A 21,174-nucleotide genomic window follows, 5' to 3' on the forward strand; every position below is an offset into this window, starting at 1 on the left:
GTCAACTTCAGATCAGGAGACCCATGGCTGCTCCGTGCATTACGATCCATACTTGCACTGCAAAATACAGATATATCAATACAGCCTTTTACTTAGAATAACTTAAAGGGAACCTGAGAGCTGAAATATGCAACCCGAACCATGCTGCAGACACAGGCTGTATCATTTCAACCAGATATGTCTTGAACCGAGATTGACTCTCCCGACCCGAGCATGATAGTTGCAAATACATGAAGCTGTCACAGGCTGGGGAGAGCCTCCGGCAAGTCTGTGCCCTGCGTTATGATCATGGTCCGATTCATATGGCCCTCTGACTGCCCCCCTAACGCTGCAGCGTTTCAGAGGAAAACATTTAGAATTGAGAGTCCTCAGTGGTTGATACCTTTTAATGGCTAACTGAAAAGATGGTAACAAATTGCAAGCTTTCGAGACTACACAGGTCTCTTCATCAGGCAAAGACTAAAAGAAATTCTGAAGAATCACATATTTATGCACGGAAAAGCGCATCCGGTTGTCCCATTAAAGTGTAGACTGCCTAACGTTTATCAAGATGACCAAATCATGAATCTCCAATGACTTTTGCACCCCAGTCGCAGGCTGGGCAGACTAAGCAATGGTATAGTTTTTAGTGTGATGCATTGACCTTGCGTTATTGCAGTCTGTCGCAACTTTGTTGAGGCTTCTGTGCCTGCTGTTGCTACTGCTGCTGATGTTACAAACAGATTTTTGAAATTTGGAGGCTCCAAGTTGGGTCTCCATCTGGTGTGTTGCCTGTAGTGGAAGGTGTTCCAGAGACCCATTATACTATTTCTACTATGGGAAAATTGATGTCACTTTAGTGGAGTGTGACAATAATTTTTGGAAATGCGGAGACTCCAAGTTGGATATCCGTCTCTGGTGGGCTGCCTGTAATGGAAGGGCTGTCTGTAATGGAAGGGCTGTCAGAGGCCTATTGTACTATTTATACTCTTTGGAAATTGATGCCACTTTTGTGGTGTGTGGCAATAATTTTTTGAAATGTTTGCACTCCAAGTTGGATCTCCTTCATGTGTGTTGCCTCTTGCAGTAGGGCTCCCAGATTGGCAGGCCTGCACTTTCTTACAGTCGACTACCTGTGTTACTATCCTTACATTTTTCTAACATTAGTGGTCTAATAAGCTGATATTTGTGCTACCTGAGTGTGGCTGTGCAAAAAAGCAGTTTGAGCTGTTGCATGAGGTATCAGTGCTCCCAGCACAGCAGGCTTACATCGGTCACTCACCCACCTTGTGTTAACTTAAACTTAGATTCAAAGCTCTAAATGCTGGTCCAGACCCTGATACCTTTTGCATGGGCCATGGCTAACTGTTGTTGTGCCATTCTAAAATTCTACTGTGGCTGAATTTATCATCAGTCAACTACCTGTGTTACTATCCTTAAATTTTTCTATCTACTGTATACTTGTCTTTGAAACTAATTGTTTTGGCACCTGAGTGTGGCTGAGTAAAAATCCAGTTTAAGCTGTTGCATGAGGTATTAGGGTTCCCAGCAAAGCAGCGTTACACCGGTCCCTCACTCACCCCATCTTAATTGAAACTTAAATTCAGCTTTGTAAATGCTGGCCCAGACCCTGATTTCCCATGCCTGACTGCTGCTGTGCCATTATACAGTTTCTACTATGGGTCAATTGATGCCACTTTTCCTGTTGTCTGCCCCTAATTTTTGGAAATGTTTGGACTCCAAATTGGGTCTCCTTCATGTGTATTGCATGAATTTGGCAGGGCTCTTGGAGCATCAGGCCTACACCTGTCACTCCCTGTCAGTCCCTGCTAGTTAATTATTTGTTCATTGTTTTCTTGTCCAGCTTGATATCATGATTTTGCCTTGCTAGCTGGAAGCTCTGGGATGCAGAGTGGCACCTCCGCACCGTGAGTCGGTGCGGAGGTCTTTTTGCACACTCTGCGTGGTCTTTTTGTAGTTTTTTGTGCTGACCGCAAAGATACCTTTCCTATCCTTAGTCTGTTTAGTAAGTCTGGCCTCCTTTGCTGAAACCTGTTTCATTTCTGTGTTTGTGACTTTCATCTTAACTCACAGTCAATATATGTGGGGGGCTGCCTTTTCCTTTGGGGAACTTCTCTGAGGCAAGGTAGGCTTTATTTTCTATCTCTAGGGCTAGTTAGCTCTTAGGCTGTGAAGAGGCGCCTAGGCAGAGTTAGGTACGCTCCACGGCTATTTCTAGTGTGTGTGATAGGATTAGGGGTTGCGGTCAGCAGAGCTCCCACTTCCCAGAGCTTGTCCTGTGTTAGTTTAACCATCAGGTCGTTCCGGGTGCTCCTAACCACCAGGTCCATAACAGTCTGCCCCCTAATTTGAGCTGTTTGGGAAGTTTTTTGGCACCCCTGAAGGTGTTGTCTATGCATTTGGTTTTGCCTCCCATTGAATTCAATGGGGTTCAGGTATGATTGACGAACCGTTCAACAAACATGTTTGGCGAACATCGGGACGTTCGCTGAACCAAACCTTGAAAGGTTCGCTCATTTCTATCAGAGACCTTCCGGGTCCCTATGCTGAAATATATGTCACCAGTCCATCAGAGGCCAGTAGCTGATGTCGACTTACCAGTGACACATGGTACATGGCAGTGATGTCATTTGCTGTCAGTCGCTTTCACATCGAAGTCAGATGCTGACTCTTGTGCCAGCTACATTAGAGGACGCTGCACAGTGTGGGAGCACTGGTAAATTGAGTAGGATGGGGAACATTATATCAAAATGGGAGACATTATAACAAAATGGGGGACATTATACCAGGATTGGGGCATTATACCAAAATGGGGGACAAGGGCCCATACATCTGTCCAACATACAGATTGGGGCCCAGGTCCAAATTTTGCACAATGGGTCATTGGACTCTGTTTACGTCACTGATTACTATTATGTAAATTGTATTGTACTTTATGCCTGAAACATGTAATTTTTTTTGTTTATCATGTAAATGCTGTAGTTGTGGAGCTTATTCCTTTTGCTAGGCTTTGCAGATGAGTTTTCGCCCCATATATTGGTCTCTGAAGGAAACCATGCATTTATTCACATTACAGTCTGAGTTAAATGCTTAAAAGAGACCTGTCAGTAGGTTAAACTTGGTAAGTTTTTGCTCTTATTTTGATCCTGAGTCTTTTGTATTTTCTTTTTTCTAACTCCACCATATCTTTTCAGAGATATGGGCCTTTTTATTTAGTGCTCACTGATCCACGTGCCTTCTGGCTCTGCTCTTACATCACCTTTTACTCTTTCTCAACTTACATTGGCATTCTGTGTGATGAAGTTCCAGTTGCATAGACCGAAACATCTATCAAATGGGATTACAATAAATTTTCACTTTTACCATATTGTTGTGCTGAGTTTTCATGATTTGAAACCCTATTTGAGCACCTGTACTACATCCTAGGGGTGCCATATAGCTATACCGAAATGAAGTCACCTTTTTACAGTGTTTCTTTTTATGAGCGTTGTAGATCCTCCTCATCAGGTGAGTCCTTAAAGAGAACCTGTCAGCATGATTTTCTAATGTAAAGTAAAGGCACAGCTGTAATGACCCTGTTACACAGATTAAATTGTTGTCTTTGGTGACAAAATCTGCTTTGTTGTTCTCCTTTAATCATCATTTGAAGTTTTCTATAAATTTGATTTTGGTGCACAGGGGCTGGACTGTACACAGGGTCTTCTTCTCCCTGTCTGCGATTCCCCAGCCCGTCCGCCTGACTTCGGTCTGTCAATGACAGGTCACTAAAGAGATTTCAAACCAAGGAGGCAGGTCATTTAAAGACTGGAGACGGATGGAGGGGTCGGGGGATCATAGACCGGGAGGAGAAGACCCAGTGCACAGTCCGGCTCCTGTGCACCAAAATCAAATTAGTAGAAAACTTCAAATGGCGATTAAAGAAAAAACACAAATAGAATTTTTTCGCCAAAGGTATCAATTTAATCAATATTACAGCACCATTACAGCCTTGTTTTTTACATTACAAAATTGTGTTGACAAGTTATTTTTAACAGGTACTGACCTAGTGAACTAAGTCATCCCCTTTGATATGTAGGCTATTGACTTACCTCCCTGGGTTTACAAATAAGTGAGGCCTAGTTTAGACTCTGAGTGGCATTCTAAACTTGTGAGATCTGAATAAAATGAGAACCCATAAATGAAAAAAGCCCAAGACAAGTAACTCTTATCTTTGCTACTATGAGGGATCCTTTGAACAATAAGTCGATCACTAAGTGTTCCTGGCTTGGACCCCCAACAATCAGCAATAAGGAAACTTAGCAGAGTGATGTGATAACTTGCTGTGGGTCACTCCACTAGAACCCTCAACCAATCCTGAGAATGGGACTCGGAAGTACCCCGTTTGAATGGAACGATAGCCAGGCTTGGGCATCATTGATCTATTATGAATGTAGCTGTGACGCGTATTCACAGCCATTATTCCATTCAAAAGGGGGACATGTTAGAGCCCTGGTTTCAAGCTTGATGAGGGTCGAACAAATGGATAGACGATAACTTGCTAGAATTGTAATAATCCTTCACACAAGTTTCCATTATTGTTTCTTTGTTCTTGTGTACCCTTGATCATGTTCCGAAGAACTCTAGGGTCTTAAAGAATCCATTTTGGGTTATACAGACATTAAAGACGGTTTATAGATAAACAGATCAAATTCTACATACTGTGTGAAAAATCTCACTAATCATAAGCTAAGCTATTTCTTCAAAGTATTTGGGTCTGATGAGCACACTGATTACTGAAATAATGCGAAACACAAAAAAAATCCATAACAACATTAACATCTTCTGCAGATAGATGAGTTTATTTCACAAACATAAAATTTTATGCAAATGCAATCTGTAAATGAGACAGAACTGGGGCAGGTTAATGTTGGCTAGATTCGCACATAAATATGTTTATGTAAAATTTTAAGTAAAATTGTGGATGAACCAAAGCCAATATTTTGACAATTTGCCAGCAATAGCAGGCCTGTTGCTAGCATTCTGTCCATTTATGTGAAATCTATCTGTGTTCTTTAATACTGCACATAAACAAATTGAACAATACAAACAATGAGACATTGTCCTTCGCAGAGGACAGCTAGCGCTCACGGGAAGGACAATGCCAAGTGAAATAATGACGTAATATTCATTAAACAAAAGTGCAACAAGGAATTCCACCAATAAGCAAGGAGTGCACAGCTGAAAGGGAAGCGCCACCTGCTTTATGAACCGCATATATATTCACATATATTCCTAGACAAGCTGGAAGAAACATGGATTTCTACACAGAAGTGAAATGCTTCTGAGTTCCTGGAAAGTTATTTGCTTTAATAGGACTCTGAAATTTCCATTTCCGTCTCTTGTGTTACGTCAATCCTCTGTTTTTGTGCCTTTTATTTTGGAGTGAGTGAAATGAGTCTTTGTCATAAAGTTTTTGCTTTTTTTTATTGCTATCTCGAGGAAATATTAGGGGTGTTAGTCGCATGCAGGTTCCCCCTATATCCTGTTTGTAAGAAAGCATCTTAATCTGTCATTCTGAAAAACAGTCTTGTGTTGGATGTTGCAATAAAACCTAACGCTGAGCTCATAAAAGCAATTGAAATTTTTTTTTGCCAGTGACTTGATGTCTGGCGATTAGAGACGTCCATTCTCAGTCTCCAGACTCCCTAATGCTACTTTATTTGCGTCTAGATACAAGTAACACAATATAATTTGGTTGAGTTGAATACTAGAAATGAGTTAATCGAACAGCAAAGACATTTCTTGTTTGGCTGCTTTGAAGATCAGATGACCATGTTCCTCAATTTGGCTTGGATTCTTCTCTACTTCTACTGGGATGTAATTTGCAAAATGACTTTTCGAAAAGATTATGGGCCTATGCAGTAACCCTTTAGCCAATGAATGAATGAATGAAATCATAAGGTAGTGGCATGTAAAAGCACCAAAAGTTATCATACACGTGGGGCCACAGAACTATAATCATACTTGACAATTCTATCAGAATGTCTGGAAGGCTCCAACAAAAAGTAAAGAAATTCTGGACTCCTGGAATAATTGGAAGAAACCCATATGGTTCCCTGTATGTACAAATGGGATGTTCTATCCTAATGCACTTTTGAAGGGCAAGTGAGAAGTGTGCAGCAGTATGGCCTGTGTGTATGTAAAAATGGTGGTTGGTGCTCAACATAATCACTGCCTTCCTGGAGATAGAGCTACCCCCCTCCTAAAAGTTGACACGTATGAGTCTACATAGACTACCACAGAACCATACAGAACCACAGGGGATCTAGATGTTGTAGCCATAAAACAGGTCAAACATAAGAGAACTGAGAAAGAAACTTGGAGAAGTTATAAATGGTAGAGCTATTTTGTGCGGGAATCTTTAAGGCAAAATATGTACTCTAGACAATGTGCCTTTAGTAACTCAAGTTGGATGTCTTACTACGATGTTATATAGGGATCACTCTGCTATACATTAAATTGCAAAATACAATTTACGTAAATTTATGGCAAGGTTTTTATATCTAAGGACTCCTATACATTACCATAGTTGTATAAGCTTTACGTTAGCACCTTTAGAGTTGTACACAGCCTTACTGTATCTTAATAAAAAAAATGTGCTTGTGGCCTTGATGGCAAGAGTCGAAAGTACTCTATGTACCCAGTCCTTACTGGCTCTGTAGTGTTCATGACGCATAAAACAAGGCGTAAAGGAAACCTAAAAGATGCACCCGATGTATCATTGTCATGAATGCATTTCTGCAATCGTAGATGCCTTTATCAGATAACATTTTTCTGTTAAGATAAATTTGTGCCATGATGAAATTGTATCATGATACAATTATAGCATATTAAATACTTAAAATGTAAGATTTACCATATATACATCAGTTAAATTAAAAGAGTTTTCTAGTAATTTTATATTGATGGCCTATCCTTAAGATAAGTCATGAATATGAGATTGGTATTGGTGCAACACCTGGAAACCCCACAGAACAGCTGTTCTCAGTACTGGCCGGATGTGATCAGTTGTGGACTGGCTAGGTACTGCATGTATGCCTAGGGATGGATCTGAAGTACCACTTACAGTCGCTATATAGCTGATCACATCCAATCGGCATCGGGAAGTGTTGATTAGAGGGGGTGCCGAGTGTCTCACCCCACAGATCTGATATTGATGACCTATCTTAAAGATAGACCATCAATATAAAAGTATTGGACAACCCCTTTGAGTTCTTCAGAATAACAGAGTATTGGTATCTATTATCCATTTGAACTTTTTTATGTTTAGCTTTATTTCTTGACCTATTTTTTAATCTCATACTTGTGTGTAATTTGTGCAATTTAACATATGACATAGTCTATGCTTTAAGTAGGCCATCATTACCCTAAATGTCTAGTGTCCATCTTCTCAATAATAGAAGAATATAGCTTTTATCATTGATCTTTCATGTGAATGCAACATATAAATATTTATGGTAAATTCTCCAATATTCTGTATTGTCTATGGAGACAGCTACTTTAAGCAATTGTGACATGCTTAGATCCAGAGCTATTGATGTAAGACGGCAACACAGTGTCCATATCCATGTATGAATAAACAGTGGTGAGATGGATGTCACCCAATCCCATAGGTGAGTTACTGCCAGGGGAGCTGACTCCATTGCTATTGCAGTTCCCATTGTGCATGAAGTAATGTGGTGGCGGTGGAGTTGGAGAAGAAGACATGAGATTTATGGGATCCAATGCCAGACTGTCATCTTTAAGTTCCTCCCATAGGTTTCCTGTCAATTGAAATTGAAAGTGTTATGAATGTAGAAAACAAGATAGATTTTAATATTTCAAGAAAATTCAATTTGATTTTAATATTCAAAAAAATTAGAATTTATGTAAGGCAGGTAGTAGTCAACAGAACTGACTTGCTGGCACATTTAGCATACACCCAAAAGACTGATCTACTGGGTAATACTATACCCACTTAGAATGTCTATGGAGTGTCGGCAAAGCACCAAACGAATTTTCAGTAATTAGTTTTCAGTTAGCCCTGTCAACCAAGCAGCATCCTTAAGAGGGTAAGAAATAACACCTCTCCTTACGGCTTTTTACGTAAATTGGTCGCCATACTGGGGGTCATTCACTTGTAAACTCCCCATATGATCCAGAGTGAAGAACTGATGACTATCTATAGCTCATGCTCTGACAGGTCTGACCAGTCCAAATTTTAGGCAGATTACTACTCATTTGAATTTTTTTGCACTCTAGTGGCCAGAAGGTTTTAGAATCTGGACCGGAATCAACAAGCTAATTGTCAGGTCGTGTATATATATATATATATATATATATATATATATATATATATATATATATGTATATATATATATATACTAGATTGTGGCCCGATTCTAACGCATCGGGTATTCTAGAATATGCATGTCCCCGTAGTATATGGACAATGATGATTCCAGAATTCGCGGCAGACTGTGCCCGTCGCTGATTGGTCGAGGCAACCTTTATGACATCGTCGCCATGGCAACCATTATGACATCATCGTCGCTGTGCCCGTTGCTGATTGGTCGAGGCCCGGCGGCCTCGACCAATCAGACGCAGGATGTCTATGTCCTTTATGACATCATCGTCGCTGTGCCCGTTGCTGATTGGTCGAGGCCTGGCGGCCTCGACCAATCAGAGACGCGGGATTTCTACGTCGATGCTGTGCCGGTCTCTGATTGGTCGAGGCCTGGCGGCCTCGACCAATCAGAGAGCCGGGATTTCCAGGACAGACAGACAGACAGACAGACAGACAGAAAAACCCTTAGACAATTATATATATAGATATATATATATATATATATATATATACTAGATTGTGGCCCGATTCTAACGCATCGGGTATTCTAGAATATGCATGTCCCCGTAGTATATGGACAATGATGATTCCAGAATTCGCGGCAGACTGTGCCCGTCGCTGATTGTTCGAGGCAACCTATGACATCATCGTCGCCATGGCAACCATTATGACATCTATGTCGATACTGTGCCCGTCGCTGAATCAGAAACGTGAGATGTCTACGTCCTTTATGACATCATCGTCGCTGTGCCCGTTGCTGATTGGTCGAGGCCTGGCGGCCTCGACCAATCAGAGACGCGGGATTTCTACGTCGATGCTGTGCCGGTCTCTGATTGGTCGAGGCCTGGCGGCCTCGACCAATCAGAGAGCCGGGATTTCCAGGACAGACAGACAGACAGACAGACAGACAGACAGACAGACGGAAAAACCCTTAGGCAATTATATATATAGATAAATCAGCTGTCATGTGCTCGAAAAGATGTGGGCTCGGCACCGGAGCCGGCATCAAAGGAGGACACTCAACATATGACGGGGGTTAATAGAATAAGCACTATGCAATGTGTAATTTCCACTGTGCTGACACTAGTGGGAAATTGAAGACTTATTGCCAGGATTTCCTACAAATTACGGCCAATCACTGAGGGGGCCAGAAAGAGGATATTTTGTCGAATCAGTTTATATTGTCTCCCTGCTAGCTGTATGTTTCCATAATATTTTATGAGATAAAAACAGTCATTTACAGCTTACCTTGAAGTTCAAAGTCTGTAAGAGAGGGATTAAGAGCATCAATGTCATTGCTCAGCTCTCCCTCTATCAGTTGGTCCTGCATGGTCCTGGCTGGGGAATGTTCTGTTAACATCTTCATGTTGTGAAGAGGAGGGGTGTGGGCAGGTATCGGAGAGTCCTGGGGGTTAATGGGTTGGGTAGTCAGTTCACTTTGGTTCTCTGGTGAAGAAAAATGATTATGTTGTATTGGATGAGGTTGTTGTATCATCGCTTGGGAAATCTGTGGATATCCATGAGGGAGCGCTGTATAACTTGGTGGTGGCTTCTTGGCATGCAAAGATTCAGAAACATCATGCATTGGTTGTAGCGCTGCAGACATGACAGGGGAAATGTTCTGTTCACTCTGGATGGACATGTGCATCACGGGTGATGTATTCATGATACTGGATGGGTTACAAGCCAGGAGTGAGGATCTCAGTCTCTCTGTTCTCTCACCTATCAGCTTATCAAGATCCTCTGAAAAGGAAATAGAACAGAAACATAAAATGACCGCATGTACAATTCTATGAATGAATGAAGCGTTTGCCAATATTTATTAGATCTGGCTCTTTGATGATATGTAATCTGCAAAGGTTAGTTACAATGGTTCGATTTTAGTGAATGAGTATGGAATTAAAGTAATGATTCTGTAGATTATGGACAGGTAAGGGTCTTAGAAAGCAGAATGTGTTGGTATTATAAGGATTTACGGTTAATAACATACAAATGAAAAGTTATAAAAGTCACTAATATATGTTGAGTTTCAATTCAATAGTGTTTATTTGTTTGCTGTCATTGAGAAGGACACTCTTTTTATTAAGAGGCAGCAAACTCCTTAGGCCTCATTCAGACGTCTGTTGGTTTCCCACAAATCGTACAGTTGAATGTACAACAAATCAAGATAAAATTTGTGTACAACAGTGTGGGATAACAAAAGCACTATTTTTCATGATTAGAAGACTCCCACTGTGACTAACCCAGGATTTTCTAATGTAGGTTGAAATTCGAATAGTGGGAGCCCAAAAAGAACAGTCAAGCGTATTGATCCAACGAGAGGAAGAGAAAAAAAAGTGAGTGAGAGTAAAATAGATAAAGAATGAAATAAGAGCAAAAAGGTGGGAGAGAGAGAGAGAGGGGAGATGGTATTGAGGATGGGATTAAGTAGTTATCAATTTTTTTTCGTGTACAAGAACACATTAAATATTTTTAATAAATGCACCAGATCTGATTTTCATCCATTTTTGGTCTGAGTTGTATGTCCATTTTTACCAACATCTGTTTTTCTAATGCCCAAAAAATTTCAAAATTTTGATCACCAATTGAAACCATCAAGGACATGTCTTAGTTTGTAGTTTGGAGACAAAGAAAAGAAAAAAGAAATGGACAGGTGAAGATGACAATAGGCTATAATGTTCAATGTGTATTAAACCTTGACCCTAAGGTGGCAGTTCTCTTTATGGTCTTATCAGTTTGTTAATTTAGATACCCTGACCGGCATGCTGATTTTCTTTCTCCACCGAGAGAAGGTGAATGGGAAATAAATCATATTGGGAGCCGCAGTTTATGTAATCACAGTCCTATGTGTCTTAGCTATAGAACCATTAATCTTAGCAGTAATTGTAAACTGATCTTTCACATCTGATTATTTGTCTACTTTTATCTTTTTATTACTCTTTACCCTCCGAAACGCAAGTATTCAGCAGGATCGAGCCCACGGGCATTTTATGAGTAATATATGTAGATTGTAGATATAGGCATAACAAGCACACACCTGTTGCTGAACATTCACATAATAATAGTGAACTAATGCAATTTACCACATAGATAAGAAGACACTGAATGCCCACTGAAAAGTACCCATCCGAAATGCAAACGCTGATGTTTATGATACGTGTGGTAGCAAGTGACAGGGTGTATTTAGAGAACTATGACGTTAAAATAATTTGTTTTTCCCAGACTTCTAAAAAGCCAAACCTTTCTTACTATACGGCAATACTAGTACAGTAGTAGAGTAGTACACTACTCTGTGTAGGAGAAGGACGAGAACTAGTAGCTGCCATCTAGATTTCCCCAAAATGCCGGGTGCATCTCAAACATGTCTGGTGTCTCAGAAAGTCTAGGAGAATCCTGGAAAAGCAGATGTGTTTTCCCCCAGTTACCCCATCCTCCCGTACCTGGCTTTGCCATGCTTTTCCTCACTGTTACAGGATCTTTCCGTTTCCATTTCTGTAGCTCTTCTTGCATCTTATCAATCTTGGCTGGGTTCAAAGCCCACAGGCATCCTTTTCTTGATGAACTTCCAGATTTATTCTCCACTTTCTCAAAACACTTGTTCAGAGACAGGTTGTGGCGCACTGAATTCTTCCACCCATCTGGAGCAGTCTAAAATATATAATAATATATAATAATATTTAAGTAATGTGAATACTGATATCTCAAGTCTCTACGCCTGAAATGAAAACATCGTATACAGTAAAAAAAAAATAAATTATATATACTGAACAAAAATATAGTCACAATACTTTTGTTTTTGCTCCCAATTTTCATGAGCTGAACTCAAAGATCTAAGACTTTTTTCTATGTACATTAGAGGCCCTTTTCTCTCAAATAATGTTCACACATTTGTCTAGATCTGTGTTAGCGAGCTCTTCTTCTTTGCCGAAGTAATCCATCCACTCCACCGGTATGGCATATCAAGATGCTGATTAGACAGCATGATAATTGCACAAGTGTCCCTCAGGGTGGCCACAATAAAAGGTCGCTCTAAAATGTGCAGATTGACAGTATTGAGAGGGCCGGAGGGGTGGGGTGGTGGGTCAGAAAACCAGTCAGTATCTGAGGTGACCACCATTTGCTTCACGCAGTGCAACCCATCTCCTTCACGTAGAGTTGATCAAGTCGTTGAATGTGGCCTGTAGAATGTTGGTCCACTACTCTTCAATGGCTGTGCGAAGTTGTTGCATGGCCAGCATATTCACCGGACATGTCACCCATTGAGCATGTTTTGGATGCTCTGGATAGGCTTATACGACAGCGCGTTCAAGTTCCTGCCATTATCCAGCAACTACGCACAGCCATTGAAGACGCTATAGAAGTGAATGGGGTCACATCGTGACACCTACATGGTTGTGACAAGCAAGTTGCAAAAAAAATCAGACTTGCTTGGCCTTTTTATGACCTGCTTGTCACTGTCACAGTAGTGTAGGTGTCACAATGCGACCCCATTTACGGCTATAGTGCCGCAATATAGCAGCAGCACTGGCTGTCGCAGCCAAGGACGCCGTGTAGCACTTGACTAATGGTTATGGATCGGGCTGTGTGGTGAAATATAGCTGTCAGGGCTGTTTAAGTATCTAAAAAGTTTTAAAAGACCTGAAAAAAACATAGTTTGAGATATACATTTTGCAAAACGTTGAAAACTTATTAAAGCGTGTTGTTAAAAAAAGTTTCCAAAAAATGTAGATGTTAGGACTGAATTAAAAATATTCACGTCACCATCTTAAAGGGTTGTATATTACCCATGACTAAAGCATGGAAAACAGCTAAACTGCTAATTTCTTGAAGGAAGACAATTTAATCGAGCAAGACTCTTCACAATAAAACTATAATACCCCCAGATAATATAAATAGAGCCATACAGGATCCACTTTCTACTCACCCAGCCCATAAATTGAGTTGTGTCAATCAGACAAACGTCATATGCCATGCATCACTTTTATAGTTGTGTCTGTCTGCTCATAATAACAGACATAATCAGCCTTCTATCAAGAGGTTTCCACCCCGGATAATTGCATGGAATTTTCATTCCCATTAATGGATTGTAAATACTGGGACGGGCTTGGATTTCCAGCGATTAATTGCAGCCATAAAATGTAAAGACCACCCCTTCCATAGTGTAATGCTTTGTACGGAAGGACAGGAATTGTGCACTGCTCATATTTTAACATCGATTCCTGTACATCATGCTTTTGATTCATGGATATCATGGATCTTTGAACACTATAATCCCCATCCTGTCATGTCTGGCTTAGGAAACACATATTCAAGTTATCTACTAGGAAATGTTATGTAAAAGGGGCTTTATCTTTCAGGATCCTTAGGCTATGTGCACACGTTCAGGTTTTTTCGCGTTTTTTTCGCGGTTTTTCGCGGTAAAAACGCTATAAAAACTCATTAAAAACGCATACATTATGTATTCTATCATTTAGAATGCATTCTGCATGTTATGTGCACATGGATGCGTTTTTTTCCGCGAAAAAAACGCATCGCGGTAAAAAAATGAGCATGTTCATTATTTTTGCGGATTTTCTGCGTTTTTCCCGCAATTCTATGTATTTGGGAAAAAACGCACCAAAAACGCGTCAAAACCGCGTCAAAACCGCGTCAAAATCACGGTAAAATCGCGGTAAAAACGCATGCGGATTTCTCGTAGAAATGTCCGGTTTTTGTCAGGAAAATTTCTGCAAGAAATCCTGACGTGTGCACATACCCTAACATAATATCCACAGAGCAGGTGGCTAAAAGACCGTCTGTCTCTTTCGGTAGGATGCCTGTGTTTTACATTACATGGATATCAATGAGAACTGTGCAATGTTTTCGCTATCTATTAGAGACGATAGCGGAAAAGTAGGCAATTCTTTTAGTTATTAAAAATGGCATGTCCTATTTTTTTTCCACCCTAACTTAGTTGTTGCTATACAGGATCGAAACAATTTGGTACAAAAAGAATCTGTGTAGAATTTCCTGAAATCTGCAGATACCAGCGAATTTAAGTAATGAGCAACTCAATTCATGAGAATCACCAAAATATGGCCTTCACCATTTTACACCTTTCAGAAGATTGTAGAAGTCACAGACTGCGCGGGTTTCCCCATGCCCTTCAAACTAACGTCTTTCTTTCTTTCTTTCTTTCTTTCTTTCTTTCTTTCTTTCTTTCTTTCTTTCTTTCTTTCTTTCTTTCTTTCTCTCCTTTCTTTCTTTCTTTCTTTCTTTCTTTCTTTCTTTCTTTCTTTCTTTCTTTCTTTCTTTCTTTCTTTCTCTCCTTCTTTCTTTCTCTCCTTCTTTCTTTCTTTCTCTCCTTCTTTCTTTCTTTCTTTCTTTCTTTCTTTCTCTCCTTCTTTCTTTCTTTCTTTCTTTCTTTCTTTCTTTCTTTCTTTCTCTCTTTTTCTCTTTTTCTCTTTCTCGCTCGCGCTTTCTTTCTTTCTTTCTTTCTTTCTTTCTTTCTTTCTTTCTTTCTCTCCTTTCTTTCTTTCTTTCTTTCTCTCCTTCTTTCTTTCTCTCCTTCTTTCTTTCTTTCTTTCTTTCTCTCCTTCTTTCTTTCTTTCTTTCTTTCTCTCCTTCTTTCTTTCTTTCTTTCTTTCTTTCTCTCTTTTTCTCTTTTTCTCTTTCTCGCTCTTTCTTTCTTTCTTTCTTTCTTTCTTTCTTTCTTTCTTTCTTTCTTTCTTTCTTTCTTTCTTTCTTTCTTTCTTTCTTTCTTTCTTTCTTTCCCTCCTCCATTTTCTTTCAAATTACCAGGGCTATCTTTGCATTAAATACATTAATCTAACCATTAAAATAAGTTGTATACACTGGTAGGAGACCATGGAGTGTTAGACATATCTTTTCAGTACAATGGTACTACATGCGATTTACCACAAGTCAAATTTTGTAGAAAAGCTGGTGAATTCAAATTTCCAAAGGTTCGATCATCTCTAGTTGTCACTAGACTTTCCTAGATTCCTGAATATCAAATCTGTTTAATGATTCACTGATGAATCCTTTGCTCCAGTATTACAGTTTTACCCATCTACATTTTCTGGCATTCGTTAAGCCTGGCATCTTAATGGAGGTCTTTGCTTATTTTTAGTTATGCGGCTCCATACCAAGAAGCTCCCGGTGCACAATTTTTGTGATGAAGTTAATTTGGACTCTGCAGTTATGGAGTCAGCAAACTGTTGGTGACTTAAGAGTTATGCAGTTATGCATCGGTGACCCTGCTCTGTACATACATTGTGTGGTCTCCACTTTATGAGGGAGGTGCTGTAATTCTTAAACATTTCCAGTGTTCAATAATATCACTTACAGGGGATTGCAGAATATTTAGGAGGGAAGAAATGTCACAAACTGACTTGTTACATCGGTGTCTCCTATTACAGAACCACACTGGTAGTAGTGAGTTCTTTAGAATGAGCCATTCCATCACACTTTAGTAAAGGCAGACGCCTAGCGGAGGCGCTAGATATTGTACACTTGTGGTAATGGACCAAATAAAAAACCTGAATTTAATGATTAAAGAGGTTGTCCACTATCATTAGGATTGGTCATCAATGTCTGACCGGTGGGGGTGCGACACGTGGCAACTTCGCAGATCAATTGTTCTTAGGGTTGGCAACTGCGGTAACTGCTTGGTTACGGGCTGCACAACTCCGTCTACTATATAGTGACTGTGGCCGGGTACTCCACCTCTGTCCTCTACAGATTTGAATAGGAGGTGGATGTGCAGTGCCCGACCATGGCCACTATATGGTAGATAGAGCTGAGCAGTTCCGACTGCTGCCAACACCAAAAACAGCTGATCGGCATGGGTGCCGGATGTCGCACCCCCACAGGTCAGACATCGATGACCAATCCTAATGATAGTGGACAACCTATTTAATCATTAACTTCAGGTTTTCTATTTTGTCCCATTCCTAATGATAGGTCATCAATGTTAAAGCACTGGACAACCTCTTCAAGATATGTCTCTCCAAAAATATATCCATATAGTGTCCATGCAAAGTGACCAAATATAAACAAAAACATATAAATAGGAAATGGCTTAAAATAATTTTTAATGTCTCTTGTAAGTCTGTGTATGCTGATACTTGTAGTACTACATCAAGTATAGAGCAGCCGGAGCCTCTCTCTTTATGTTTTGCCAAAAGCGCTAGTGAAAGAGCTACACTGGATTCCTGGCACGGCGTACAGAAAGGCAGATGTGTCAGTCAATGCATTTCTTACTTGTTTTGGCTTATTAATTCCCTTTTTTCTCTGGGGCAACAAATGTAATTATTACACATTCCTGACTAGTAATGGTTAATAATCAGAAATATGAAAAAGCTGCACTGGAAGCTGACAGGTCTGTTTGACGGTTGTCATAAATGTCTTCTGTACACAGGCACGGTTCCCTAATTGTATACGTGTGATATTGGCGGTCAGGCTGGTCCGGACGGCCGAAGGTTATGTATGGGACTTGTTCTCCAAACCAAACCTTACACTAACCAGACTTCGACAGGATTTACTAGATCTGATGATCTTACCTTAAAATAAGGAAAGTGCTCAGTCATAAAGTTGTAGATCTCGCTTACAGGAAGGCTGCCAGTCTTACTGTTCTTAAGAGCCATAAATATCAGGATGCTTTGGAAAAAATACAGATGAATTTGTCAGCATCAATGAATATTGAACAGAACACTTCTCTTAGGCTACGTTCAGACTAGCGTTGTGCTAGTCTGCGTCGGCGCCGCGTCGGGCGACGCAGCGGCGACGCACGCGTCATGCGCCCCTATGTTTAACATGGGGGACGCATGCGTTTTTGCTTGTTGCGTTTTGCGACGCGTGCGTCTTTTTTGCCGCAAGCGTCGGACCAAGAAAACGCAACAAGTTGCATTTTTCTTGCGTCCAATTTTCGGCAAAAAACGACGCACGCGTCGCAAAACGCAGCGTTTTTGCGTGCGTTTTGCCGCGTTTTTCGGTGCGTTGTGCATCGCGTCGCCGACGCAGCGGCGCACAACGCTAGTCTGAACGTAGCCTTAAAGAGCTGTAATTTCTCCTGGCATGCCTGTTTTGGCAAATACTTGTATTTCACACAAAAGGCAATGTTCAAACATTTTTTTTTCTTAGAAATCTGCATCTGAACTTAGGCAACAAGTCTGCAGTCATTTTATGTGACTGCAGACTTGTGAATCCTCACATCTGGCGCACTACGAACTGTCAGGATTCTCCTGTGTCGGGATCTGGCGGTTATGTGTCCACAAGTATGTGATTTGCATCCTTCCAGCCACATTCTGACTAGACTGTGTGTAAACTTGCATTAAGCGAGGCTGCGCCCATCTAGTCTGCATGTTACCACATGTATGCAAATCACATACTTGCAGTCACGTGCCCGCCAATGCCGGCACCGGAGAATCCTCATAGCACACAGTGCAAGAGTCGCATAGAGTACTGGATCGTGTACTGCAAAATGTTAAAAAAAATTGCAAGTGCGCCGAAATTACAAAAAAAAAAGTGCAATTCCACACTTGTTGTTTTTTTCGCCATGTTCACAAAATGCTAAAACTGACCTGCCATTTTGATTCTCCAGATCATTGCTAGTTCGCAGATACCAAACATATACGGGTTCTTTTTTATTTAAGTGGTGATAAATCTGACGTTTTTATTGATATTATTTTGGCGTGTATACAATCTTTTGATTGCTCGTTGTTGCATTTTATTGCAATGCGGCGGCAACCAAAATAATTAATTTTGACAGTTTAAATTTTTTTCTCATTATGCCATTTAGCGATCTGGTTAATTCTTTTTTTATTTGATAGATCGGGCGATTCTGAACGTGGCAATATTAAATATGTGTATATTTGATTTTTTATTGTTTTATCTTGAATGCGTCGAAAGGGAGGCGATTTGAACTTTTTTAATTTTTTTAAAATATTTTTTAAACCTTTTTTTACTTTTTGCATTCTTCAATAGTCTCCATGGGAGACTAGATGTGGCAGTATTTTGATCTCCTGCTATACACAGGCGATGATCAAATCACCTGTGTGTAGCAAAAATGCTCACTTGCTATGAGCGCCAACCACGGGGCGGCACTCATAGCAATCCGGCAATGACAAGCAGAGGTCATGCCAACCCATCGGTGACCCTTGACCATGGGATGGGGTCACCGATTAGCGGGATTTACCTCATGCTTCCAGTAAGAACGAGTTAGATGCCGCTGTCAGAAACGGACCGTGGCATTTAACTAGTTAACAGCCATGGGTGGATCCCAATTCCACCCGCGGCTGTTGCAGGCACATGTCAGCTGTATAGATCAGCTGTCATGTGCCTGGAAAGGTGCGGGCTTAGCGCCGGAGCCCACACCAAACAGGGGGAGTCCGACATTGGCATACTATTATGCCCGATGTGGCAAAGGGGATAAAGAGGTGGTTATTCACTAATGACCAACACCTTTAAAAAGGACCTGTAACAAGGTCAAAAGTACCAGTTATTGCGCCCCTAAGTATATTTATTTTTGTATTTTTTATTCTTCCATTCAATTCCAGAAATATTTACCTTTTCATTTAATGCAAATCTTTATGGTGTTTTCCAAAGGTGTGAGGTTCACAGGATTCTCTGGGGCATGTTTTTAGGCTGCTCATCATAAATACCGTATGAGCCACACCCCGTTGGTAAAGACCAGAGATATCAGCACAAAATAAAAAAGCCCATATCTATTTAAAAATACAAAAAACTTAATATTCAGGGGAACAGTGGGAATAAATTAAAAACAAAAACTGGAAACTTTTGGCCTGTGGACAGGCCATTCATAAGTCACTGGTACAATGCGGGAGGTCCTGACCTACTATGTATTTGACCATGGTGCATACGTTACATATTTGTGTCCTTCACTAAATTTCTATATCAAAAATAAAGGTGGAGGTTTACTTTAAAATTTGGTGTTGTTAGCACATAAAATTCAGTTTTTACACAAAGATGAGTTAGTTTTTTCAAATCCTAAAATCTTGGCCACCCAAAGAACCAGTTTATTTTCAAATGTGAAAATCAAACAATCATTCATTGGGAAGAGTCTTGATAAAAAAAAATGTAGTTTCTAAGCAAATTTCTGTATTCCTGTGTATAGCCTGCAGCCATGGGTTATTCCCTTCTATGTGCTCCGTCCTACTCTCTGGAGCTGGGTAGAGGGGTCAGATGACTGCTGCATCAGTCCAGGCACAGTGTTTGTGGTCTGTAACCATGGAGACACATAAGTCCACATAACAGATGTACACCCAAAATGTTAGAAGGTTGTAATCACTAATTTAGCAAAGCAAAGTTGCTTAATTGTTCATTGTTGATTGTATATGCATTTTTCTAATACAACTAGTTGTAAAATCGTGTATGTGTATATATATATATATATGTGTGTATATATATATATATATATATAAACATAAATATACATTTTTTTATTTTTATTTACACACATATATTGTACACATAGCATTATATATATGTATATATATATACCGTATATGTATGTGTGTAAATATAGATATATATTTATTCTATTTATATTTTTATTTACAAACATATACTGTACACATAGCATTATATATATATATATATATATATATATATATATATTTGTGTAAATATATATATATATATATTTATTTTAGTTACAGTATATTTTTATTTACACACATATATTGTACACATAGCATTAATAATTAAAAATTGCTACCTGTATGAATAGATGGGTTTTGGGTACAGGGGTTGCTGGGATTCCATGCTAGCCTGGGGGGCAATTCTTTGGTAAGGGTAATGATGGGATGTAGAAATGTATGTAACAGGATAGCTTCCTCCTGTGGAGAACTAAAGGAAAGCAATGCATGGTTACCACTGGAGCCTGCAACAATACAGTTTACAATATATACAGTATATAGTGTATGTACAGTGTCTTGATATACATCCTAGCTGTGTTATCTAAATGCATATACATATACTGTATATTTATATACATTTACATATGTGCACCATTTATATATTTACATGTTGCAACGCTTTTTCCACAATTTTATACGTGATTACCGCAAAAAAAAATGCATTGAGGCAACAATGTGTGAATACTGCTTATGGGGATTTACAAAGCATCAGAATATATAACAGGGCTTTTATCAAAACTACACAAGAACCCTAGTAAGTGACACAGTGCTGGAATCAGGGTTTCCATGCCTACTTTACCCAGCCTCCTTTTTTTTTTCATTCATTTCTCCTTTTAGTACTCCTTTGAAAGCCTAAACTGCCGACCAGCTAAGTTCATCTCGAGATTATATAGGAAGGTGTGGACATGGGAGATGAAGGCAAACGATGGCCGGAGATTATCTTTTTATATAACCGATGATTAGTTACCGTCAGGAAATCAAACTTCAAAGTGCACACATAGGCTATAGGTTTATTAAGGGTGGGAATACGAGACCAATTAAAGGGCTCTGGAATGATTTTCACTGAGGTTTTCCACTCAGGAACTTTTATTCTATATTAAAGTCAGGTTTATTAGAATTTATTAAGACATTTCAAAGTCAATTTCATTATACCATTGCGTATTTACAATATAAAAGGTTACACCGGTAACATTACTGAGGCTCAACTTCATAAAAACGTACAGATACACAACTAGATCTGACCAAGAAAATATTTTGTCAAGAGTACTTGTCATTTTAGGAAACTCTTCAGAATAGGCTATTATGTAACTAAAATCGAGCATTTTTTAACAGTTTTCCCCTCTACAGACTCGAAGTCTAATTTTCACTTCTCTCTGAGTTAGTGGGTAG

At 39.7% G+C, this 21,174-nt stretch overlaps 1 protein-coding gene across 1 annotated transcript in view; it reads right to left on the minus strand.

Moving 5' to 3' along the window:
* Positions 1–4,821: 4,821 nt before the first annotated feature.
* Positions 4,822–21,174, minus strand: part of FOXN1 (forkhead box N1) — a 97,088-nt gene continuing 80,735 nt past the window's right edge. Inside the window, exons 6-10 of the mRNA XM_069761237.1 lie at positions 20,085–20,215; positions 16,909–17,005; positions 11,806–12,013; positions 9,614–10,108; positions 4,822–7,802 (exon numbers count right to left, since the gene is read on the minus strand). Coding sequence (XP_069617338.1) covers positions 7,540–7,802; positions 9,614–10,108; positions 11,806–12,013; positions 16,909–17,005; positions 20,085–20,215 — 1,194 coding nt within the window. The 3' untranslated portion in view covers positions 4,822–7,539. The remainder of the gene's footprint in view (positions 7,803–9,613; positions 10,109–11,805; positions 12,014–16,908; positions 17,006–20,084; positions 20,216–21,174) is intronic.

Source organism: Ranitomeya imitator, chromosome 3 (assembly GCF_032444005.1).
Source record: "Ranitomeya imitator isolate aRanImi1 chromosome 3, aRanImi1.pri, whole genome shotgun sequence".
Classification (NCBI taxonomy): domain Eukaryota; kingdom Metazoa; phylum Chordata; class Amphibia; order Anura; family Dendrobatidae; genus Ranitomeya; species Ranitomeya imitator.